The sequence below is a fragment of the Athene cunicularia genome, assembly GCF_003259725.1.
Source record: "Athene cunicularia isolate RWA chromosome 5 unlocalized genomic scaffold, athCun1 chr5_part2, whole genome shotgun sequence".
Taxonomy (NCBI): Eukaryota; Metazoa; Chordata; class Aves; order Strigiformes; family Strigidae; genus Athene; species Athene cunicularia.
In genome coordinates, this window is record NW_020799102.1 from 7,556,652 (window position 1) to 7,571,456 (window position 14,805).

The following is a 14,805-nucleotide window of genomic DNA, read 5'->3' on the forward strand; positions in this document are numbered from 1 at the left end:
GTAGTACAAAAGCATAAAAAATTGGACAAAAAAAATGAAATAATAAATTTTAGGGAATTAAAACACCATATTTTGCCATTTTTATCAAAATAGAAACTTTTACAAGAAATATGGTAACACTGACTTTTTTTTTTTTCCATTAAAACAAGTAAAACGTGAGAAAAATCTTGACTTGAAAATCACTTTGGAATATGTGGATTATCTTCTTTCCAAGACGAGGTGAGTAGTTACCCGACTGTCTACGGACTACCCCTTGGTAATCTGGAGATCACCGTTTATCTGCATTACTTTTTTTGGACAAAACATCAAACCACTCAGAAGAAAGCTGATATGCAGTAGCTATGGGCAGCGGCGGGGTCCACATTTTCAAGTCCCACTCCTCACTTTCCAAGCCTTGGCTAACAGACAGTCTGGTAAGAGGGTTTGCTATACAATTCATTCTCCCTCTCATACTAGAGACAGATCTGGCTAACTATCCCATATGGCAGAACCAAGCCTGGCACAGAATCAATCCTAAAATTCTCCCTGGCAGCTCCCTCTTTCACTGTGCCCAGCAGAATCTCGATACAGCAGTGCATCTTGCCCCCCAAATTCAAATTGCTAGCTGCTTTCTTTTTCTGGGAGGTATTTTACGAAGATGATTGCAGTTACAGGCATACAGAACACCCTCCACACTGGTTTCAATGCACAGTTTTGGAAAATTACAGACCCAGCATTTCTGTCACCCACAGCAGGAACTGCAAAGCAATTTATTTTCATCAACTTCATCTTATTAAAAACACTCAACAAAAATGCACTGACACGTTGTATGAAAAATAAAACAAATTGAAAGACAGGGAGCATTTACAAGGTTATTCATTTCTGCTTGCCACCTAGAAGCACCAGATATAATAATGGAAATGAACAGGGGAGAACATTTGAAAAAGATTTGTGCCTCTGACAAGTCAAGGGACACAGAGAAGCACAGCAACGATGTATTCTGATCTGACAAAGCCCTCAACGTGACAGGAGTGAGAAGGACGACAAACACATTCCCCAGTGGTCAAGTGCAAGAAATAAATGCTGCAGGGATTATTCCACAAGTACTACATGGTTATGTTGCAGCTAGGATTTCTGAGTTTGGATTTGCAGCTGGTCACCTGCCAACCCTATTCCCTCCAGTATGATGCTTTTTTTTTTTAGGATAGCCCCCAACTAGGAGATTTTCGATTAAACAAGGGCATAATTCAGCACCTGCCTCCATCTCTGTGCAAGCCAATGTTTTGCTGGTGCGTTACATGGCACAGTAGTAGTACATGTTATTTCCAGACAGGCCAGCAAGAGTGGTTTAAACATTTCCAAGTGTTGACCTAGTTCTAACTATCACTGTAGAGCTTACACAAGTCCCCACTAAACGCTGTATATCTGTACCCATCCAACTCTCTGAGTATGTGTAAATGTGTCTGAGTGACTCCATAAAAAAAGAGAATACACACTCTGAAAAGCCAAACAGAAAAAGCAAAGGAAAGGAAGAGCATTTTTTTCCAGAGGCTGGAAAATAAGGCATACAGACACTACAGCTTTCTTGAATCTGTGGCACAGAAGAGAATCAAGATCTCCTGAGTCCACATCAGCGTCTAAAATCCTTTACTTTAGCAAAGTGCTGTATGATTGGAAGTATGCCAGTGCCAGGTCTTGGAGGATCTAGGAGAAGGTAAATAACACATAGCCTGTAGGGGAGAAAAACACTAAGAAGTATTTTCCCCAGTTTCCCCTTCCCTTTTATCTTTCTCAGACATGACAGGTTCTCATCTCACTATAGTACCACTTTTCCCATTTATTCTAAGCAAGTGAATTCCCAGAACAGTAACTGGAACTAGTCTTCTATTACATTTGGAGATGAAAAGTAGCTTACTGGTGAATTAAGTTTTGGCTTTTTTTTTTTTTTTTAAATCCTGTCTACGTAAGATTGACGGCATCAGTCTTCCCACCGTAAAAATGTAGGAAACCCTGCTCTCTAATAGCCATTGCAAGGAGCTTCAAGGAAGGGAAAGACCCAGCCTCAGACTGGCAGCATGCACACTACCTGCTGTGATAATACAGAGAGGAGCTATATTAGGACAAAAGACGCTGTATGGGCACTTAGCTCTCACATCTTGGATGCTCTGGACACACACCAGCCCTTCTAATCCTTGCATTCCACATGAGAGAAGCATTACAAGCATTAACCTCCTGTTCTTCACTGATAGGGAACTGCAGAGTGAGGTGACTTGCCCAGGGTTACAGTCACCCAGTATCAGAGCTGGGATTAGCATCTGTGGTCCCCTTCTACTCCGCACTGGCCCCACCACCAATTTCCTCTCTGCTTGCTAGGTCACTGGAAAAGCAAGAGGTTTCTTCAACTCAATGTGAAGTCCGGTGGTGTTAAAAATGATCTCTCGATTATTTGTTTTCCTCCTAGATATATTCTTTGAGAGGCTGCAAAAATTTTCACGGGCCACAGCTTGCTTTCGTAAGGACACCAAGGTCCACATCTTACACAATACCTCATGTCCCTGCTACAAGCCAAGACACAAAACTAAAAATCTCTGGTTATGTTTCAGAGCTTGAAGGAGACAAGACTTTTGTCTCTAAAGACAAAGAAGCTGAATGCTTAATACAAGAATAATTTTGTCTGTTGGAGAGGAGCAGAGAGAATGATGCAGCAGCATTCTATCTATTCCCTTTGCCATTTTCCATCTGCATCCCATCATCGCCACCTCCCCAATAAAAGCTAGTAAGTTCCTAACCTCAAATGACTCACTACAAATCAGAGGTGTGCAGCTTTTAAAATCAAGCTTAGAATAATCCTAGGCTCTTTCTTTCTTTTTGGTTCATTTTATTTACTGTTTCAGGACCCAAAACAGTGAAGAAATACTAACAAAAACTAAACAATATAGCAAAGGAGGGATGACTTCTGCGTGTGAAAAAGAGGGAGTAGCCAGGATGACTGTGGAGATATGCAGTCTTAAACTACCTTTGTGCCCCTCAGATTTTGGCTACACCAGGAACCAGCACAGACTCCAGAGCTCTCTAATTCACAGTAGCCTCCCCATGGTTGACCGTGGCTTGTTCTGTAGCTTAGACTGGAAATTGAACAATAAAGCGCTGTGCCTCTCCTCCTCATCACCCCAACTTGCCTGCATTCCAGGGATCACAAGATGTGACAGCCCACCAGTTTAACATCATTCCTGCATCCTTCAAGTCATTTTAGTCTTTTCCAATCCTATAAACATAGAGGATGGTCCATTTTGCCCTGGGAACCATTAATAAATATCTGATGATCAACAACAGTTTTGTCTATAATCACCATATTTTTTGGTTGTACCCAACCACGCTAACAATCTGACAGGGCTTTATGAGGATTTATGATGCCACTATTAGAAGTTTAAAAAAAAAAAAAAAAAAAAAAAAAGCTGCGACGTTTGCCCCAAAACACACAAAACACACAAAAATTGCAAAATTTAGACAGGTAAAAAATCAATAGTCTTCTTTTCTCCTGAATAAACTAAGAGGATGGTTTTCATCTCTAATGTCTTTGGTGTTCTAGCACGGAACTCTCAGCCTTACCACCCCATTCCACTCCTTCCCTTCCCTACCCCTAGGGACAACACTGATTGATTATGGTTCAGGCTTGTAGTGCAGGTGCTACCTTCGACACAGGCTTTCTTCAGGTCCCTACAACTTGGTTGCACTGGTATCTTTTAGATGTTTTCTTCATTATGCCTCTAAGATAATGGTTTTCCTATCTACCCACATGGCTAAAATTGCATGTCTAATTTCAGCTAGGTATCTTGTATCTAAATTAATTCATCATCTTTTTCACTTTGTTAAATACATTCTTGCCCCACTGCTGGCGATTCAAAGTAGATACCAGATCATCACTGCAAAACCGTTTTCTTAGCTTTTCACTTTGACCAATCCTTCCATGCCTCCACCGTCTCCTTAAAACACTGTATCTAACATTAACTAGCTGCCTTCACTTCTAGGTACCTTGTAGCCCCTTCTGTATGCAATCAGGATCTCTTCCTTGACCTCTGAGGTTGACTTCTGTCTCTGACCAGCCTCCAAAGCCAGGCCCCACCATCCACTTGTTAAATATCCAGGCAAACAATTCTGTACTCCCACAACACTCCCCCTACGCTTGGAAGAGCATGACTGTTAATGACAGAGCAACATCATAATTTTTTTTCAGCTCCTTCCTGAAGACTGTTCTTTGTTGTGATGCTTGACCACAGCTTGGACTTCCCGATCACAGGGTTTCCAACAGCTGCTTTGTGTCCTGGATTGTAAACTGATTAGGACATATGCTCTGGTTTTGTCCCATTCTTGTCCAGTGCCAGCACAGCAAGATCTTCTTCATGACCAGACTGTCTTTGCGCTATAATACTATGAAGACATCACTTAAAACAGCAGCAAAGACACTTCTGTTGAGGGTTTCTCCTTCCCATCTGGTGGACTATGCTACAACTTATTAAAGGGTGCCTTTGCCCAAGCCCTAGGGAGCTTGGAGGAATAACTCACAGAACTCTCACTGAAGCAAGGCAGCTACATGCTACCTCTAAAGCAGGACTGTAACAAATGAAACAGGTTGGCTCTGAGCAATGGCTGGAAAAATGCTGTTAACCAGACTAACTGGCCCAGAGAACACCAGCAGCATGCATTACCGCATAATTATGGCAAAATAACAAAAAAATCCCAAACACACGCACCAGTTATGATCTGTAAAGAATGAAAAGCTGTCTTCAAGCCATTAGCAAGAATGGTGTGAAATACTAAAATTCTTGCCAGATGGGATTGCCCACAGCGGCCCATCACTATACATCCCAGTGTGGGTATGCAGCTCCTTGTTTTCCCAGCCTTATAGATGAAGGCAATTTAAGAGACATTCACAGCTACACAAATTAGGTCCTCTGGGGCAATACAAACGTATTTATTATTATAAAAGCGTTAAATGGATAGAGATCTTTAGACGAAAGCTCATACTGAAACATAAAGTATTTCAGGTAAGTAGTATAAATGCAAAAAAATAAGAGTAACAAGAAATAGTCTCTGGTGTTCTAGGAATGGTAATCAATTCACACAGCTGCTTCTTTTGGTCAGGCAACAGGAGCATCAGGGCATGAGATTAGCTGTCTGTTTAGGGAGCCAGTTAATAAATTTTTTATTAAATGGTACAATATTTATACATATCACACACAACCTCACTTAAACCTAAACAAGTAGGTTGGTCTTCTACATAAGCCTGAACGTACCACTGGGTACATCACATTACCACTGTTCTAGGACTTCCTACTATGCCAGAAGTCAGGCTGGATCTTCATGTGGCACTGGCTAGCTTTTAAGATGCCCAACTTCAGGTGTGCACTTCAGCAAGATGCAAAACCCAGATGCAGTTATACAGAAAGAGACACAAAGACAAGAAAAATCAGAAGAGTTCCTGCTTGCTTCCTCTATGTTCAAGCGTTTACTGTTTCATGATGCCTATGGGTAAGACATTTCATGAAATGACTGTACACCTGCTGAGAAGCTGAGTTACTCTGGTTTATCACTTAATTATTATATGAAAATCATAAGCATAATCCTGAAACTGAGGAACATGGCATGGGTCAAGACACTCTAGAGTTGATGCAGATGTCTAAGCAATTACTGAGGCCAGGGACACAAGTCAAGTAGGAACCTCCTTTACAAAGACAGATATGTCTTTAGTTCTTTTCTGTCCCTATGTTTATTAATGCCCACATCTGTAAAAACCTGTTGACGTCTGGCCACAGAGTTAAACACAAATGGAAACAGATGCCCCACAAATGGTATGTGCTAGGCACTGCCACCAATCCTGATGAACTCTGAACCATTTCACAGTAACCACAATCCCTAACTACTCCTTTTGATCAATTCAGCGAAGAGCTAGAAAACTCACTACATTGCAAAGCTCTGGTGAATCAGCAAGGGATCTGTCTGGAATGGGAGACTGCTGAAGATAAGTCTTTGGAAGAAAAAAGTCCTGGTGGTTCCTCTTCCATACTACCACTCTACCTGCAAAATGTCCTTCCATACATATAGAAGAACAGATGTACGTGCAGCAGGAAAGAGGTTAAAAGCTGCCCAGCCCAGATTGACACGTTGTAGTTCTTTGACGGCTTTTTCACTGCACTGTTTTCTATTGATTAAATAATCTCTATCAGATATTAAGCCCCTTGTTATTGGTGCAGCCTATAAATTATTCAGAAGTTATATAAATTCTTATGGCGGGCATGAATTTTTAAACCCTAATTTGGCAGCAGGCCAGGAATTTATTTTTTTTTTTCATTTTTTCCTCGCCTGCAAGAAAATGTGCATGTGTTAGATTTTTGCCCCCAAAAGACAATTTTAACTCTAGTCTGCTTCTCTGAATGGAGATTGTATTTGATTGCTCATTACATTTGGACATGAACTGGTTGGGCCTTTTGGGGAAAAGAGAGATAGTAGGAGATTGCGCTGTTGTGCTCTGTACCTTTGATTTATTGGGGATAAAAGGTGTTTTAAGCAGTGCCCTCATGGTGTGTAGACGCGCATGCCAAGGCACCGCAGCAGCCATCCTATCTGAGCACGTGATCTGGAATGGATCCAGGCAGAGGGATCCTCAAACACAGGACGTGAAGAGCTGAGAGCACCTGTCAGCTCACCGCCGCAGTTCTGCTGGTGACCACATACGTCTGTTTTATTCATCAGAGCTAAGTGGCCTTTCCTTTACCAACTAGGGCCCAGACACACGCAACGTTTCCTATCAAAGTCTGAAAGATAATTTAGGCACCTAAATATACTGTGGCTCTGGAGCTACATCTCCCCTTGACCTGTGCTCACATCATGGAATCGCTTCACTCTGGGCCTGTTCTCTCCCAAGCCCATATGGTATGCGAGCGCACCTCAGGCAGTGAGCAGAAGATACAGTCAGGCTTTTGGGCAGAGTTTATTAAGTCCATGTTGCACAGGGTGTAGTATTAATCATCACCACCACCTCTGTGCAAGCCCTGCTTTGTGCCAGGCTGGCATCCCTCCTGCGAGCGGTGACACCTCTCCTCAGCGCAGCACCCGCTCCCCTTCCCCAGTCTCAGGCCAGCTCCTTGTCCCCAGGCCCACCCTCGACTCAAAACCTCACGTGAGCTGGCTCCACTCCTACACCTGACTGGCTTTCCTTCGGCTACACACAGCTGTGATTCATGACAGTACTAAAACAAGTCAACAGCAGAAGAAAAGGGGTCAAAGTAGCTGGTTATGAATATTTCTCTTAATCCCAATCAAGGTTCAGGTGGAACACTATTTTGTCTTCCAATTCTGTTCTCTTTTCTTTTCCTGTATCCACAGCATCTGACAGCCCACAAGCAGACTACCAAGAAGCATACCTTCCACAAAATTAATTTTCAGCACCAAGCCCTTGCAGCTGCTTCCAGCTTTCTGAACTCTCCTTCTGCCTTTAGACAAGCTTCCCCAGAGATGGATCAAATGACAAAGTTCTGGGCTACCAATAACAGAAGAACACACAGAACCTTTTTTTCTCTTTCTTGCATCTTTTGGTACCTCACAATAAGTTTTCAACAAAAATAAACAGAATTACAGGAAAACCCTGCAGGAGAGGACTGACAGCATGAATGCCTCTGCAGACACCACCAGAGTTGTAAGTCTTTGTCTCCTGATGTCAGCTGATCTGGTATAAGCCAGAAATGTGAGTTGTGTGCTGGTAGGTGGACGTTTTAATTTTGTTATCTGGCTCACTGGGAAGCACCTTCACCTCTGAAATCAGGAGGTGGTCTGTTATGTACATTGCAATGAGGCTTGGGCACTTGCCCAGTGATAGCACTGTTCTGCTGAATGATGAGAAAGGTGCTTGGAAAAAGCTGATGAATGCACAGCGCATTTCAGAGAGCTCCTTCTCTCAAAACAGATTCTTATTTAAAATGCTTATCAAGTTGGACAACACAGAGCTTTAAAATACAAAATTTGAAAATTTGAAATCTTATGTGTGAAGATTTGAAAATTATTGATATAAAACTATACATATATACAAATATCTGTACGCACCTATAAACAGAAAGTTACAGATATATACAGACATTAATGGAAAGGGAATTGAGAAACACTGGTACAAACGTCTGAAAGAAAAGGGCATGGAGAGGTCCTAGGAAGTCTTTATCTCATTTCCACTCCCCACCAAACCCCTGGTAGTTTAAACTAAATAGCGAATCAAATGAGATCAAACGGATAGTGCCACCCCTGTTGGGAGTTCTGCAGCCAAACTGTATCAGTCAGCTTTATCCCCTTTGGGAAGGGAAGGTCCATCTCCTGTGGACTGTATGATGGCACTGAGGTTGCCATGCTAACACCTCCTCCAACAGCGGGACAATTGCTTTTGGAAGATCAAAAGGAAAGATGAATTTACTGCATCAAATGCAGTAAATGTACATATCAGAGACTGCAGAATAAAGCATAGGATTGCTTCCTAGAAAAAATCCAAGCCAACCACTTCACTCATGAAGGACTGGACTTTGCATCTTTCCTCTGACTTAATCTTCAACATGTCTGCTAATGAGAACCTCCTGCTCGTTCACCGTGGTAGTGCTGCTAACAGCATATGAACACCAGTTTCCTCTCCAGTTGCTACACAAACTCTATCTAGGGCCAATTCTGGCCTTTTCTGCACATCGCACAGAGAAAAGAGGGCTATCACCCAGGTTCACACAGTTTATTTGCAATGCAGAAACCATATGACCAAAGGAGTGTTTCCCCTCCAGTATGCATTACAGAACACTCCAAAACAAATTCTGGTAGCTCATTGATCACTCCCTATTATGAACCAGCTATATAAGTTCTTAAACAACTCTGGGTTTACCCCATACCAGGTTACTTTAACTCATTCTTGATCTTTAAAATGGGAGGATCATCCCACCCATCCTGGCTGTTTTGCCTATTAACATTATATGACGGGAGAGAGGGAGGCACAGATTGTCTATAGCTATTTCTAAATTACCTATTACTGTGGATTCCAAATCTTGCTTGAAGGCCATCAGTGTGATCACACAACAAATACAAAATAATTCGTTTAGCCACCATAAAGTATATTTGAAGTGGTGTGTCAGCACACATACAGAAAGCCACAGTGCAGCTGTGTTTTCCCCTATGCACCTAGAACTGTAGTCCACAGTCTTAAAAAATAAGACAACTCAAAATGCTGGATATAGAGCTGGAAATCTTAGAGCTCATAGCTATCTCCATCTCTCCAACCATCTTGGTAAAAAATCCACCAAAGCAAACAGAAAATGACTGCTAGGCTAACACACATATGCTAACAGATTTTTATTATTATTTTTTAAAACTCATTTTCAGTGTTAAATAAACTGTGGAAAAAGGATTTGATTCATGGTTGCATTAGGAATCTACTCAACCAAAGCCCCTTGTCACAAATTAAATCATAAACCAAAAGTCAAACATGATATGTGAAATTAACATTTATCAAGGAAATACTCCCCAGCGCTGCATCGTGATTAGTCTCTGGCTTCTGAAATATCACCCATAATTCACAAGATCCTCTGAAACCGTGCTGCTACTGTTACTGCTGAGATGGTACGTGTGATGGAAAGATGCTACCGCAACCAGAGAGCAATCCTTTTCTTGATGCTGGTGAGAACTGGAGGTCAATGTGTCTTATTATTGGGGAAAGTACACGCATACACGCTTCTTAGTGTCCCCCCCCTTGTAATACTTCACAGGTACTCTCTTCCACCGCTCAGATTTATCCAAGGCCATGGCCATTTCTGATTTTGAACACGGAGGCTTGGCAGAAGCTCTGCATTGTGCCCTTTCTTTAAAATAGTGACTAATAAAAAATGAAATGTAATTAACAGTCACTGTCTCTTTCACAGTCAGTGTCTGTCAGCAGAGGGATTCCGGGCCTTTGTGGGGAGAGGCAGACAGCTCAGTCTTACAGGCAGAGGAGCTACAGCTCAAAGAAAACTCGGTGATTGTTAAAGGCTAAACAGTCACTGGCAAAGCGCGCTTTGGAGCCCAACGTTTTTTAGAAGCCAGGAAATCCAGATACAGCTTAAGGATGTGAGATGCTTCCCTTTTCAAGGTGATTTTCAGCAGGAAGCTATTTTCCTGCCAAGGAATGCAGTCATGTTTTTGGAAGTCTTGGTGTAAGACCATCCCCACTGCTCTGAGCACTAGAGATCTTTCACATGGAGCAAAACAGCCCTCAAGTCTTTTGGGCTAAAGAAGGAGAGCTCAGCTCAGCTGCTGGCTTCACAGGCATTCAGAGCAAGAAGAAAGCTGCAGTACCTCAGTAACCCATGTCCTCATGCCAAGTGACGATCATGGCCCTTCTTCTTGTATTCACATTGTCTCCAACTCCACTACACCTACCTGGAACACATCAGCTGTCTGCAAGTGTGCGTGTGTTTATATGGGTGTCTGTTTAAGACTACACAACATACAAATAAACAAGAATCACAAAGAAGAATATTCCTTCTCTCTTAACCAAAAGAAAGGCTGGGGCCACATCCTACCTCCCTTTAAAGCAATATAGAGGAATGTACTCTTAAAAATGGTGACTCTTTTCAGGATTAAAGGAGAATTTGTTGGCTGTAAAGCTTCACTTCCCTTTGCCACCCTTCTCCTGCATGTAGAGTGTTAGATCTGGGCCTCTGTCCTCAGCTGGGGCAAACTGGCCCTAATGGAGCTGTGAGCATTTACACCATGGAGGCTGGAGCCCTCGGCGTGCAGCTCAGGGAACATCTGAGCCAGCCTCCACCCAGGGCCTGCACAACCTCACTCTGGCAGCCTCATTTCACCGTGGATGGCAGGCTCTGCCCCAAAGGAGGATGGAGAATGCAAAAGAAATGATTGCCTGCTCCACTAAGCTAACCCTTGGGCACTGAGGCCTCTCTTCTCGGAACAGGAATTCACTGCTCCAGTAACGAGACTGGCTGAATCGTCCATGAGGGTTTGTACCTCCATTCAGCACACTTTCTTTGGGTAAAGTCATTCCCTTCTTGTGTTGTGACATTAAGGAGAGGTTACCAATGGATGGTGGTTTTAAAAAATAGTTTAATTTTTTTTTAACCACTCTCTTCCACTTGCAATAACCTGTTAAAAAGCTGAAAATAACACTGAGTTCCCTACTGGGTTGCCCTTTTCCATTTGGAGAACATTGATTTTTTTTCCTGTTGCGCCAAGATTAATGTGGCCTGTTTGTTTGACAACAGATTCAACATATCTAGTGCCCTGTCAAGCTAAAATGACTCTGTCTGTGGACAACATCCCTGTCTGGCACCAGCAATGATCTGAAAAAAAAAAAAAAAAAGGCTTTGCTACTTAACTGTTACTGCAGATCCATCAGGAGATTTCAGCAACCCTTAAAACCAAAAATTGTTATTGATGGGGCAAATTTAAAATATTGTTAGTGGGAGCTGAAGGTTTCAACGAAAACTATTTGGCAAGGGAGGTTATCCAAATTACCCAGTGTAACTGTCTGTTACAGTTTTGATTCAAAATGGTTCCAGATCTTACAAGTACAAACCTTCGTCCCTTCTTGCTGTTTGATAGAAAATGTTGGTTTGTCCTCTCTCCTCCATTTTAAGTAGAAAAAAAACCAGCATGTAAGTAAAGTACAGAGGAGAAAATGAGAAGAGTCAAGGAAATAAGGAATGTTCCTTCCTCGTCCAAATACCAGATACCACACGAACACCAGCTGAGGGTGAAAACACACCCCGCTCCATCCTTTCAGAAACGTTACCAAGTTCCAAAGCCCTCATCTCCCTCCCTTCCTTCCTCCTTCCCTTCCCCTTTCTCTGGCAAAAGCCAGTAATACCTACAAATATTTTTTATTTTCGTAAACATCATGCAGCTTTAAAACGTGGGGATGTTCTATCAACTTCAGGATGGCTATTTCCCGCTCCACCTGGAAGAAACAAAAAGAAATAGAGAAATTAGAAGCTTCGTCTTAGAATACATTAGATATTGTCACACATTTTCTTCCCATTTATCCATTTTCCACTCCTCTTTATATGCAGAGGATACAGCAACTTATAACAATGTATCTTATTTAGCACTTATATAATTTAAGAAAAATGTAATTCATTCAGCCTCAGCATTCCCTACCCTGCAGAACAGAAAACCAGCAAAATTTCAATGTTGAGAGAAAAGTCCCAAATCTACCAAAAGGAATTAGCTGCAGGAGTTATGTGAACATTCAAGTCAGTTCCTGCCTCACAATCCAAAGCCAATGACATATTCTCAAATTACAGAAACTCTAAGATGTCACTCAGAGCTCTCCTGACCCCCCACAAGCTGCACTACATATTGCATATTCAAGTAATATTAGAAAATCCTTATCCTGACAAACTTGCAGTGGATGCAGGGAAGGCAAAGAGCAGAAGACCAACAGCAGTGTGATTTTATATCTGCAGAACTGAGATACAAAAGGGAAAGAAATATAAGAAGTGACAGAAGAAGTACAAGGCACAACAAGAAATTAAACCCAATTAGAGGAGATGCGGTGTTCAGAGCCTTAAGCGTAAAACTCTGCTTTCTCTCAATTCCCAGTCTGTCCAAGCATGGCTACTTCTAAGAGCATGTCTTCGCCATGGAGTTAACAAGTTGTGACTAAGTCCCTGTAATGAGCACAAGCCCTGTTCTCACCCAAAATTCCTATCATGACTGTGGTGATGCTTTTAACTTGAATTTACTAAGGGTACTCGTTAGAGGTGGAGTCAGTGTAATTCCTCAGCTGCTAACAAAACAGCTCGGTGCTGCTTGAAGCCACGCTGTAACCCCTCTGCTCTGACCTAGGCTAACTCAAAGGGAGTTAAGGTAGCACTGTGGAGACTGGAGATAACCCAGACAAACTCTGCAACAAGACACAGCCTGAGCATTCCACAGCTGGGCATGACACATTTCCAGGAATCCCCAAAGGCAGGAAATGGACCTAAAGAAGCAATCAAGGATGACGAGGTAGGGCTTCTTCCAGTCCTTTAAATAACTGATTGTCCAGAAGCTGCTATGCTAGCAAACAAAACTATCCCTTAACATCTCCCCTTCTGGGATCACACAAGTAATTAGGAATTTGCCCCAGTATACCTTTTAGTTCTTGATGTCCTTTAATTTCCTGAGATATCATCCTCTGCTAAGCCTGAACATAGACAGCTTTCCCTGAACGGCAGTAAGATACTTGGTAGGAAATTAGAAAGCGGTAGTTTTCCAGCACTGTTCAGGGGAGAAGGATTTCCCAGCATCTTGGTTATAACCCCAGACCCCTCTTCCTCTAGACCACCACACAAAACCAGCAAAAGTAACTCTCACCCCACCTCACCCCACCCTTGGCCTTCCTCGCATATCAGGAGGGAGGAAACGGTGTTTGCATGTGTGTCAATCTTAAGTCTTTCAAAGACACTTGTTCCACTCTGCAGAGTCAAAAGTCACCTGAGAGATCCACTTCCACACTTGGGATCTGTGGAAATAGCTCCTTCAGAGCAGTGGGGAATGCATGTAAACACGTACGTACACAGCTCAGCACTGCCAGAACTGGAATGCATTCAGCGATGCACAGTACTTGATGGTGACAGCTCTGGAGGCATAACTTACTCAGGACCAGCACTTAGATGAAAGCCACTTATACAAATAGGAAAATGAAAGTTGGGTAGATTTCAACTGTACAGCTATTCCACCAAAAAAAAAACAGGCGGAGAACTAGTTTATTCCATTTTTGTCTCCTCTTCAAAAAGACCTGTTAGTCTTTTCTCTTACAAGGTATGCACTGATATTTGCAGAGGGCTTCATCAGCCCTATAATTGATACAGCTGGATTTGCTTCAAGAATGAGAAAAAACAAGCCAGAAGCAGCACCCGCTCCCATAACACCCTTCCAATAGTAGTGAGGTTCACCACCCGCACCACGTGGTGCTCAGAAGGTGCTCAGAAACTGGAACTCCAACAAAGTTCCCTTTGGATGGGGGACACCAGGTATTTCACAGGGAATGTGACCATTGCACTAGCTATGGCAGGGACCATTCAGCCCCACTGTCCCTCCTGGGGGAAATCCTGCCTGTGACAGAAGAAACTCCCTGCAGATGGGCTGTCTAACTGCACTGACAATTCACTTCTGAAAAACCTCTTGGTGGGTGCAGTGGAAACATACGTTCAGACCAAGTGAGTGATGGATGGCAGCATCCAGTCAGGGCCCTGCTTGCTTACTGTCCTAAAGCACGACAAGAGGCAGTGATTTATGATTACTGCTTGGAGGAGGGGGTTCAGTTACAGCACTGCATGGCCTCTGTTCGGCAAGAGAAAACCAGACCAGGAAGCAAATATCTACTTACTACCTACATATATTTATGCTAGGAACCAATTAAAAATAAATAACCCCAGTTACTTTACTTTCAGCATGTTAAGTGTGTGAGCGTGGAAGGCTCTGTGCATAATTTTAACTTCCTGGGAACTACATCCTGATAGGAAACGAGTTTTGGAGGTCTTGATTTCAACCCCAGGTATGCAGAAAGCATGCAGCTTGATGTGCCCGGCAGTATTTCACTACAATCTACACAGATCGGTGGTGGGCTGCACCACTCCAGCGCAGGCAGCAGGCAGCTTTCCACAGTCTGATACCTCTTCTATTTGTAAACCAAGGACAAAACTAATCTACTCATCTCAGTAAGACTTTGTATAATCCTTCAGTGAAAAGGGGCTTTATGAAGGAAAAGTGCCATTACTGTACTTCTCATAGTCCAGGCCTTAGCCCCACGTAGAGGAGCAAGACACT

The 14,805-nt window shown here is 42.7% G+C and overlaps 1 protein-coding gene across 19 annotated transcripts in view; it reads right to left on the reverse strand.

Moving 5' to 3' along the window:
- BRSK2 (BR serine/threonine kinase 2) overlaps nucleotides 1–14,805 on the reverse strand; it is a 315,364-nt gene that overhangs the window by 96,920 nt on the left and 203,639 nt on the right. For all 19 annotated transcript variants that reach the window (XM_026850206.1, XM_026850203.1, XM_026850207.1 and 16 more), the window contains exon 3: nucleotides 11,865–11,950. In XM_026850206.1, coding sequence (XP_026706007.1) covers nucleotides 11,865–11,950 — 86 coding nt within the window. The remainder of the gene's footprint in view (nucleotides 1–11,864; nucleotides 11,951–14,805) is intronic.